Source organism: Punica granatum, chromosome 4, assembly GCF_007655135.1.
Source record: "Punica granatum isolate Tunisia-2019 chromosome 4, ASM765513v2, whole genome shotgun sequence".
Lineage (NCBI taxonomy): Eukaryota > Viridiplantae > Streptophyta > Magnoliopsida > Myrtales > Lythraceae > Punica > Punica granatum.
Window position 1 is genome coordinate 35,190,590 of NC_045130.1, and position 11,650 is coordinate 35,202,239.

General features: G+C 41.6%; 1 protein-coding gene across 1 annotated transcript; it reads left to right on the forward strand.

The window, feature by feature from the left end:
* The first annotated feature begins 6,195 nt into the window (after nucleotides 1-6,195).
* Nucleotides 6,196-11,621, forward strand: LOC116202419 (phosphoenolpyruvate carboxylase 2). The gene is made up of 10 exons (XM_031533964.1): nucleotides 6,196-6,750; nucleotides 7,125-7,516; nucleotides 7,637-7,721; nucleotides 8,117-8,339; nucleotides 8,438-8,541; nucleotides 8,673-8,760; nucleotides 8,872-9,026; nucleotides 9,362-10,360; nucleotides 10,524-10,910; nucleotides 11,087-11,621. The coding sequence occupies exons 1-10, from the start codon at nucleotides 6,583-6,585 to the stop codon at nucleotides 11,384-11,386; spliced, it is 2,901 nt and encodes a 966-aa protein (XP_031389824.1). The 5' UTR covers nucleotides 6,196-6,582; the 3' UTR covers nucleotides 11,387-11,621.
* Nucleotides 11,622-11,650: the final 29 nt, after the last annotated feature.

Below are 11,650 nucleotides of genomic sequence, written 5' to 3' on the forward strand. Positions count from 1 at the left end.
GTCCATTCATGAGTGATGTTTCATATAAGAGTTACTTCCAATACGAAGGGTTCTGACTCTTCGATAATGTCCATTCATGGGTGATGTTCCATCTAAGAGTTACGTTCAATATGAAGAGTTCTGACTGTTCGATAGTGTCTACTGAGTGCATATAAATAGAGAGACTATAGTCCTCAAATGATTAATCACAAATTCCAGAAGTTAGAGTGAGAATTAGGAAATTCCTCGATTTTGCTAATTGAAGGAATTTATAAAGCTTCGTTGTATTTCGGGAGGAACTTTGCCTTAACCCTCTAGCAACTAAAGTGTGGGAGCAAATAATTCTCTTTGGAAAGCGTCATTCGCGCGTCGAATCTTATCGTGTTAACCCCACATCGCTTCCGGATCGATCGTCTTCACACATCTAACCAACATAAGTCCCGTGGTGTTTGAAGAAAAATGCCTTGACCAGGATTATTTTTAAGATACCTAAGAACCCGAAGCGTTGCTTCTCAATTGGGTTGCCTTGGAGCCTGCATAAATTGAGAAAGAATGTGTACCAAATAACAAAGATTCGGTTGTGTGATAGTTAAATAAGTAAGTCTTCCCACAAGGCTCCTGTATTGCTACGGATTGGATATCAGCTCCCCCGAGTTGGCATCGGGGATGATGTTGTTGTTCTATGGGAAAAGCCGAGGGCTTGTTGCCCAACATACCGGTTTCAAATAAAATCTCAAGCACATACTTTCGTTGTGATAAGAAAAGACCCGAAGAATTTCGAGCCACCTCGATGCCAAGAAAGTACTTGAGTGGACCTAGGTCCTTCATACGAAAATGCAGAGCCAAATAGCGCTTAAACTCGAGACAAGCCATTGGATTGTTACTCGTAAGAATCATATCGTCAACATATATCAATATCCTTAAGAAAACTTCTCCACGTGAATAAATGAAAAGGGAATGATCGGCCTCCGATTGGGAAAAGCCATAACTGAGTGAGGCAACTGCAAACTTGGCATACCAGTTTCTCGAGGCTTTGCCGAAGACCATAGATCGATTTTCTCAACCAGCACACTTGCTTCGAGTTACTGCTGCGGAAGCCCGGTGGAAGCTGCAAAAATACACAAAAGAAAAAGAATCCCATCTTAATTAGGAAAATACAATAAAAGTAATAAATAAACAGAATAAAAAAGTGGGAGAAATTCTAGCGTCGCAGGTATATAGTCGCTCCTATAATTAATTCGACGGCCTTTATTTGTTTTCATGTGAGAAAACGGACTGTTTGTAATGATTAACTACAAGGAAAAATCCTTATATAAATTTGGAGAAAGAAAAAAATTGTGAAAAAAAGATGATTACTTGATTCACATTCAACGATGACAATTTACGACATGTTATTTCATTCTTTAATTTCAAGGACCGCATGTATATGCAGGGTTTCTTGACCTTATCAATTTGACCGATATTTCGACCTTATGTACTGGTAGGTCGACTCATTTAACTCGATTTGATGGTCCTCACTTTTCGCCTATTGACATCAACTGCACGGCATGCATTTTCCTTTAATTTCCAGTTCATTTCCGCTTATTATCTCTTCTTCATTCAACTATTTCTTTAGTCCGATGCAATCCCTTATTAGATTATAGAGAAAATTATCAAATCGATGCATTATATTGTCCACAATTCTCAGTTTGGTACATGAAAAATTTTTGCCATTAATTTCATAGATAACGTTTGATTTTGTCTATTATAATGTCCAAAACGACATAATTGTTTATCTATATTTTTTAAAGATAAATATCAATACGACGTCGTTTTTGATATTTTGATAGACTGAAACGAACGTTGTGTATAAAATTGATGTATAATTTTTTCATGTATCAGTTTGAGGGCCGTGAACAAATATGATTATCAATTTGATAGTTTTCTCTAGATTATATGATCAGTACCCTGAAAGATTTTTAAATGCAGTAGGTTCGATTTTCTGAGGACGATGAATTCTCCAACGAGGAATGGATTCCATTTTCCGATTATTTTGGAAAAATATCCCACCTTTTACCCCTCGTTTATGCTTTAGCTTTCTTTCTTTTAGAGATACCTTTTGTTTCCTCTGCTTTAATTTCTTTTGGCCCAAATTGATGGCTGAATGACCTTCAATTATCCAAAAAATAATAAAAAAGATTCCATTCGGCTTAGTTTATGGTAATAGAATATATAAGATAAGACACAATAAATAAAATATATTCTTTTTTCTTTCGCTTGTTATATGGGTGGCATATGAGTACAAGTAATGAGTATAGTATGAGATAGATAGAGTAAATAAAAGATTTTCATTGCATGAGATTATAGAAATAAACAGAGTAAATAAAATATTTTCTTCTCTTTGGGCTAGTAAGAGAGACATATGAGTATATCTTGAGATACGCCGGAAGCAAATTTTTTTTTTCGATTATAAGGAATGTTCATAAATATAATATAATGAAATATAAATTTTAAAAACTAACAAAGGGGTCTATCCAAAAAAATTAATAACCGGACACATGTAGTCCTATAATGAGTATTAAATTTATAATCTCTCGATTAGTAAACGAAAGTGTGTATCACTGCGTTACGTTTTCTTCAATAAACAAAAGTTTCTTGGCTCCAAATTGAGCGTGTAATTACGCTTAAAAGAATTTCTTATATAAATAATTACTTATCATCCTTTAACTTTATAATGCTTTCATTAGATTTATATAAATTAGAATATGGATATCCGTAGGATCTAAAATCTAGCAAATCTTTAGAGAATTTCGTACACTGGTACAGTACATGCCGTAATATTTATTAACTCATATAAATGCCAATCCAATCAGTGGGATTCTAAAATTGCTTAAGCACAATTTTTATACTCTTTTTTAACTTTTGTAGATTTTCTGAACTTGTTCCCCATTGGTAAAGATTCTGAGCTCATTAAAAATCTATCATGCATATTGCATGATATGATAGTTGACATGCAAGTAAATAATAACTCATAAAAAGTAATATTAGCTAATAAAGAGGGTTAGGTTAGTAAATGATGGTTTTCTTTTAAGGGGTAATCAGCTCTATATTCCTGAATGTAGTTTAAGGACCCACATTATTCAGCAGCTACACGACGAGGGTCATGTGGGGAGAGACAGGCCTTGCATTTGGTCCAGATATCCTATTTCTGGCCTATGATTCGTAAAGAGGTGGAGAAGTACGTGCAGCACTGTAAGGTTTGTCAAGTGTCCAAGGATTCTGCAACTAATGCGGGGTTGTACATGCCCCTGCCGATTCCCTCGTAGCCATATGTGTATATTAGTATGGATTTCGACCTCGGCTTGTCTCGTACCCAGCGAGGCCATGATTTTATATATGCGGTCGTTGACAATTTTTCCAATATGACACACTTTATTCCATGCAAAAAGACTACTGATGCTGTGCGGATTGCTCAGTTGTATTTTTAGGAGACTTACCGTTTGCATGGTTTACCCGTCTCTATTGTGTCTGACAGGGACACCCGTTTCTTGAGTCATTTCTGGCGGAGCCTCTGGAAGATAGTGAACACCCAGTTGAACTTCAATACGGCTTATCACCCGCAGACAGATGGGCAAACAGAGGTGGTTAACAGGTCCTTGGGCAATCCATTGAGGGGTCTAGTAGGGGAGCACGTGAAAAGCTGGGACCAGAAGTTGAGCCAAGCAGAGTTTGCGCACAATCGCGGTGTTAATCGCAGCACCAGCTTTAGTCCCTTCCAGGTGGTGTACTCCCAGAGGTCCCCTTAATCTGTTACCCATGTCGGATAAGACTAGGGTCCATGGAAAGGCGGCTGATTTCATTCACGGGCTTCAAAAGATTCATGAGGCAGTGCAAAATAATTTGGAGAAGGATGCTAGGAAATACAAAACCGCTGTTGACCGAAGGAGCAGGCACGTGGAGTTTGAAGTTGGCGATTTTGTCTGGGTTGTCCTTACCAAGGATAGTTTTTCTGTTGGTGATTACCACAAGCTCGCTACCAAAAAGATTGGTACCGTAGAGGTCGTAGAGAAGATCAATCCGAACGCCTATCGGCTTAAGTTTCCTTGCCACATTCGTACTGCCGATGTGTTTAATGTGAATCACCCGATTCCTTATGCAGGTGATAGCTCGGACGATGACGATTCGATGGCGAATTCTCTCAACCTTGGGGAGAATGATGCGGCAGAAGACATGACAAATCGGTATCTCAAGAAAAACATGTTCTGACGACCCTGTTTCGAGAGAAACGACCTCCGGAACACAACTCACGGTCTTTGGCCGTGAAAAGACAAGATTTAGGCCGGATTCCATCATTTAAGGCATCAAACGGACATTTTTATATTATTTGGGCTTTTAAACAATTTTAGGAAATTTTTTATGTCTTTCGTGTAATTTAGGCGTTTTAATTTCTATTTAAACATTGTAAAACCCTAGGGTTTAACAGTGGTCTTTTTGATCATTCAATAAATTTTGGAGCTACCGTGCTCTTTGCCTATTCTCGGATTCGATTCGAATTGGATGCCAATTTCCTAAGAATTAGAAGAATTAATAGGGATTGAAAGTTGTAGTTTCGGTATTCTGCAGAATCAACGGGTCTGTGACAAGTTGTTCACGTGTGCACTGCATCAGTTAACTTTTTTTTTTGCCACACTTGTTAATCATTTCAAAATCTTGATTTTGCTTAATTATTGTTGTTGCAAATGCAATTTTCACCGATTTGTTAATAAATGTTTATGGAAACTGTTATATTTATTCTCTATGTCAAGTATCAATTATAATTTTAGCAGTTTTAAATTATCATCTTACAACATCTAATTTATTTTAAAATCAACACATATTTTTTAGTTATAATACTTTTTTTTAAATTTAGCCCCTTGGTATTTGGAAACCAATGGCTCCAACTAATTAAATTCAATTTATAGTAGAGTTGAGTCAGTCTACTAGGGAGTAAAACTCTCACAGTTTGGATAAGTCGTGGATCTCACGGAGAAAAGAAAATAGGGAAAAAGACAAAAACCCTCTTTTGCTTTGGGGTTGAGACAAATCACACCTTGTTCTTTTGTTTGGGATAAATCGCACCACGTTCTTTGTTCCGTCAGACATAGGGGGTTACGGCGTCAAATTATTTTTCATTTTCAGTCCTCAATCTTTAGCCTTCTAATCATTTTGGTTCTAAATCTTATTCTTTTATCATTCCTAAACTTTCTATTTTGTTTCATTTTAATCCTACATGAAAATCGAAAGGGGAGGAGGGGTCAGGGCCGTCAATCGGCAACCCCGACCCCTCCACCGAGGTCGTTGGCGCCAACAGAGGACGCCGACGGCCTCTGTGGAGGAGTCGAGGTCACCGATTGGCGGCCCCGAATCGACCGGGGACAAGTCTGATGTCCCCTATCGATTCGAGGTTCGAGTCGCCAACCGACGACCCCAACCCCTCCACCGAGGTCGCGGGCGTCTTCTGTGGGTGCGGGCGACCTCGGTGGAGGGATCGGGGTCGCCGATTGGCGGGCCGAATCCCAAATCGACCGGGGACCTCCGACTTGTCCCTGGTCGATTTGGGGTTTTGGCCGCCAATTGGCGACCCCGATCCCTCCACCGAGGTCGTCGGCGCCCACAGAGGACGCCGACGACCTCGGTGGAGGGGTCGGGGTCTCCGATTGGTGGCCCTGAACCCTGAATCGACCGGGGACAAGTCGGAGGTCCTCGGTCGATTCGGGATTTGGGGCTGCCAATCGGAGACCCCGAATCGTCCTCTCCTTTCAATTTTCGTTTAGGACTAAAATGAAACAAAATAGAAAGTTTAGGATATGAATGATAAAAGAAAAAGATTTAGAATCAAAATAATTAAAAGGTTAAAAATTGAGGACTAAAAATGAAAAATAATTTGACGCCGTAACCCCCTATGTTTGACGGAGTAAAGAATATGGTGCGATTTGTCTCAAACGAAAGAACATGGTACGATTTGTTCCCACTTCAAAACACAATGGAGTTTTTGTCTTTTTCCCAAGAAAATATTGACGTAATAGTCTGACTCTTTTAAAAAGTAAAAAAGCCCTAAGAAAAAAAGAAAATAGAAACAAAATGACAAAAGCCAAAGAAAAGAGGCGGAAAAAGAAAAAAGAAAAAGAAAAAAAGAAAATGTTGGAAATGCACACCATTCTGCTCGAGCTCTCTATAAAAGGCACGAATCCACCACAGCTTCACTCTGCCTCTCTCTGATCTCTGTCTTCTTCTATCTCTCTGCGAGTCCAATCTCTTGTGATCCTATCATCATCATCCTCCTTCCTCTTCCCCTGTCACTTTCTCGTGGAAAGATCGAAAGGGCGGTGTGCCTTTTTGCTACGATCTTCCCACTCCCATATATATAACTAACCCTTCACGAGATTCACTCCCACCTCCTCCCTCCCCCACCCCAAATCTCCGTTCCTTTCTCTCTGGGTCAATTTTCCAATCGAATCCTTGCGTTTTTTGATAATTTGCTCGTGCCCAGTTGAAGCTTCTGCCTTCTTGGTCATAAAGGAAGCAGCTTTGGAACGGTTGACAATATATACATATATATAGAGAGAGGAGGGGAGACGGGAAGAAATGGCGGCTCGGAACTTGGAGAAGATGGCATCGATTGATGCCCAGCTGAGGCTGCTGGCCCCGGGCAAGGTCTCCGAGGACGACAAGCTCGTGGAGTACGATGCCCTGTTGTTGGATCGGTTCCTTGACATCCTTCAGGACTTACATGGGGAGGACATCCGAGAAACGGTTAGTAGTTATGATTCCTTCGCTAAAAGTCTCGCTTTTGCTTGTTGTCTCAGTGGTTAAGGTCGGAGTTTGCCTTCGAAAAGCTTGTAAATCAGAGATTATGCGCATTGTTGAATGGGACTGCCCCTTGCAATCTGAAAGCTTAAGCCTTTTGTTGATGTAGTTTCTGTTAATTGGCATGGATGATTGATTCACTATTTGAGGTAGATTTATCGGATCATGCAACGGTTTGGTGGATGTCTTTTAGGTTAGAGAAACCGATTCGTATGGATCTTTTGACACTGTCCGCCGATATAGGTCGTCCCTTCTAACATGCTTGGTAATTTCAGTTGGTTGATTTACTGTCGATTCAATTGTGGGTTCATGTGTGCTAGGTTCAAGAGTGCTATGAGTTCTCAGCAGAGTACGAGGGGAAGCGGGATCCCCAGAAGTTGGAAGAGCTCGGGAAAGTGCTGACGAGCTTGGACCCTGGCGACTCCATAGTTGTGACAAAGTCGTTTTCTCACATGCTTAGTCTGGCTAACTTGGCTGAAGAAGTTCAGATCGCATACAGGAGAAGGATTAAGTTGAAGAAAGGAGATTTTGCTGATGAAGCCAATGCGACAACTGAGTCCGATATTGAGGAGACCCTGAAGAGGCTTGTGGGCCAGTTGAAGAAGTCCCCCGAGGAAGTTTTTGATGCTCTGAAGAACCAGACAGTTGATCTTGTCTTTACAGCACATCCTACTCAATCTGTCCGCAGATCTTTGCTTCAGAAGCATGCTAGGTATGTTCATCTATGAGTTTGTAGTTGGATAGTCGGTTGGATAAATTAATTATGAGATTGAGGTACGTTCAATTATTATTGTTAAGTAATTGGTTGCTTACCCCCATATTGGCTCTTCAGGATCCGAAATTGCTTGACTCAGTTGAATGCTAAGGACATCACCCCTGATGACAAGCAGGAACTTGATGAGTCTTTGCAGAGGGAGGTATGATGATGCCAAAATTTTTTCTAATTTTGTTTTGAAGAACTGTTTCAATTTTTCATTTTCATGTTCAGAAGCTCATAAATTTCTTTTCTTACATTCAATCAAAGTAGAAAGTTGAGTTTTCATGGCTAAATTGGAAACAAGACCTTCTGAAGTTCAATTCCACACTTTGTGGTTAAGAAAAGGAAATTCTAGTGTTCTGTGACCAAAGAGACTCCGTTGTCATGCAGAACACCCATTATATTCAAGAGCTTCTTGTTATGGTGTTTGAGTCTTTGATTTTCAGTGCTTTAATTTTTTGTTTGTAACAAAATTTCAATATTGGACTACTGGAGTTTGCAACGAGTACACTTACATATTGGCAGTATGATAACATATCTTTCCTATGCATGCAGATTCAAGCCGCATTTCGAACCGATGAAATTAGGAGAACTCCTCCGACTCCACAAGATGAAATGAGGGCGGGAATGAGCTACTTCCATGAGACAATCTGGAAGGGTGTCCCAAAGTTCCTGCGTCGTGTGGACACAGCTCTGAAGAACATTGGGATAATCGAGCGTGTCCCTTACAATGCCCCTCTAATTCAGTTCTCTTCTTGGATGGGAGGAGATCGTGATGGTAAGTGTCAAGTTGGATCAAAGGATTATTCGTATATGTCTATATTTCTTCTCGTTGTATTTTATCATCGAACCTTTTCATCTGTGTCTATGGTATAGGGAATCCAAGGGTGACTCCGGAGGTTACAAGGGATGTGTGCTTGTTGGCTAGAATGATGGCTGCTAACTTATACTTTTCCCAGATCGAGGATCTGATGTTTGAGGTATGGAAATGTCTTCTTTAGCATATGGAAATTGCATTCCTCACTTAGAGAAAAAGAAAAAGCGCTAGAGCTAAAGAAATTGTGGTATATCAACATATTCATGTTTTGCTTCTACCAAAATTTTCTGGCAGTTGTCTATGTGGCGATGCAATGATGAGCTTCGAGCTCGTGCGGATGAACTTCACAGGTCATCGAAGAGAGATGTAAAACATTATATTGGTATGTGGTTTTTTAGTGATCTCACCTTGTTGAAATATTCCCTCCATCATTTTGGTGGATTCTTAATTTTACTCCCGAATTTCCTCAATATTAAAAGGCTTTCTGGTGCAGAGTTCTGGAAGCAGATTCCTCCTAACGAGCCATACCGTGTTATACTTGGTGATGTTAGAGACAAGCTGTACAGTACACGTGAACGCGCTCGCCAATTGTTAGCAAGTGGTATCTCTGAAATTCCCGAAGACTCAACCTTCACAAATGTCGAGCAGGTGGGTCTCTCTTCACATATCTTTCATCAACTTAGGTCCAATTCTTTGACCTGACTATGGCCAAGGCTCTGTTTGGTCATTTGGAACACTTTTTCAGTTTTATACTTTCTGGCATAAAAGATGCATCCAAAGACCTTTTTCCTTCATTTTTTTTCCCTTAGTAACAAAAAGATGAGTTACCAAAAAACATTTCCTCCGAAAAGCAATCTAAAACTATACCAAGTTCTACCAAGTTATAACTGCGTAACTTGCTCCACTCACATTATAGTTGGCAGTTACTGATATCTATGTCTATTATTAGATCTAGTGATGATAATATGTTCTTAAATCTGCAGTTTTTGGAGCCCCTTGAACTTTGCTACCGTTCGCTTTGCGCCTGCGGTGATCGGTCAATAGCAGACGGAAGCCTTCTCGACTTCTTACGACAAGTCTCCACCTTTGGTCTCTGCCTTGTGAGGCTCGACATAAGGCAAGAGTCTGACAGACATACCGATGTCATTGATGCCATCACAAACCACTTGGGTATAGGGTCTTACAGAGAATGGTCTGAGGAGCGGAGACAGGAGTGGCTCTTATCAGAGCTCAGTGGGAAACGCCCACTCTTCGGCCCTGATCTGCCAAAAACTGAAGAAATAGCTGATGTTTTGGATACTTTACATGTCATTGCGGAGCTTCCCTCGGACAACTTTGGAGCCTACATAATTTCCATGGCCACTGCTCCTTCTGATGTCCTTGCGGTCGAGCTCTTACAACGGGAGTGCCGTGTGAAGCAGCCCTTGAGGGTTGTTCCGTTGTTTGAGAAGCTGGCTGATCTCGAGGCTGCACCTGCTGCTGTGGCCCGTCTCTTTTCAATCGACTGGTACAGGAACCGAATCAATGGTAAGCAAGAGGTCATGATTGGGTACTCTGACTCAGGGAAAGATGCTGGCCGTCTCTCCGCCGCCTGGCAACTATATAAAACCCAGGAAGAGCTTGTCAAGGTTGCGAAGCAGTATGGGGTGAAGCTCACGATGTTCCATGGCCGGGGTGGGACTGTTGGAAGAGGGGGTGGGCCTACCCATCTCGCTATCCTGTCTCAGCCCCCAGACACGATCCATGGGTCCCTCCGGGTGACCGTCCAGGGAGAGGTCATCGAGCAGTCATTTGGGGAGGAGCATCTCTGTTTTAGGACACTTCAGCGGTTTACAGCCGCAACCCTCGAGCATGGCATGCACCCCCCGGTGTCTCCCAAGCCTGAGTGGCGGGCTCTACTGGATGAGATGGCAGTTATCGCCACGAAGGAGTACCGCTCAATAGTCTTCCAGGAGCCGCGGTTCGTTGAGTACTTCCGCCTTGTAAGCGGTCATTCTTTTCTCATCCGCTATTAAGTGATTTTAGAAATTTGCGTTCTATCTTGAAAGATAGATAACATTCTTGAAAGTTAATTCAATCAAAAACCTGAACATATATTTACTACAGTTCTGGTTTCATGTCCCATTCATCTCTGGATCTTTGCAGGCTACACCTGAGCTGGAGTATGGCCGGATGAACATTGGGAGTCGTCCATCAAAGAGAAAGCCAAGTGGGGGCATTGAGTCACTCCGTGCTATTCCGTGGATCTTTGCATGGACCCAGACAAGATTCCACCTGCCCGTCTGGCTTGGTTTTGGGGCTGCATTCAAGCACATTATCCAGAAGGACATAAAGAACCTCCACATGCTCCAGGAGATGTACAAAAAATGGCCCTTCTTCAGAGTCACCATCGACTTGATTGAGATGGTGTTTGCAAAGGGAGACCCCGGCATTGCTGCCTTATATGACAAGCTTCTGGTGTCTGAGGAGCTGTGGTCGTTCGGAGAGCGCTTGAGGGCAAATTATGTAGAAACCGAGAAATTACTCCTCCAGGTAAATTTGAGTGAATGCTGAAGGCGAGAGTTAATTTTCTGAGACTAATCTCGATCTTCAATATTCTTACATGGAAAGCACTTTCAAATTCCTTTTTCATCTGATTGCCCCAACAAAAGTTTCACGTGAACCAAGAATTTGCAAATAATGCACCTTTGTGTGATCTTTCTATGCAGATTGCTGGGCACAAAGATCTACTTGAAGGGGACCCCTACCTGAAGCAGAGGCTCCGTCTCCGAGACTCATACATTACGACCCTGAACGCGTGCCAGGCCTACACACTGAAGCGAATCCGAGAGCCGGACTACCACGTGACGGTGAGGCCCCACCTGTCCAAGGAGTACATGGAGTCCATGAGCAATCCCGCTGCCGAGCTAGTGAAGCTCAACCCCATGAGTGAGTACGCCCCAGGCCTGGAGGACACCCTCATCTTGACCATGAAGGGTATTGCTGCGGGTATGCAGAATACAGGTTAAGAATCCGAAAGTCACTGAGGTTGTCTTATATATACACATGACTTAAAGTAGTCTCGCAAAATGATCTCCTTTCTGTTATTCTGTTTTTCTTGTTTCTTGTTTGTGGGTTCAAAGGTACGAAGTAAACAATAAATAATAAAGAGAGCTCTACTTGTCAGAGGGAACTTTTGGTTGTATGATATGCTTCTTTATCCATGAAATGAGAGGAGGATCTTTATGTCTTCCCCTTGTAATCCTTTTCTACTATAAGGTACTACATTTCCA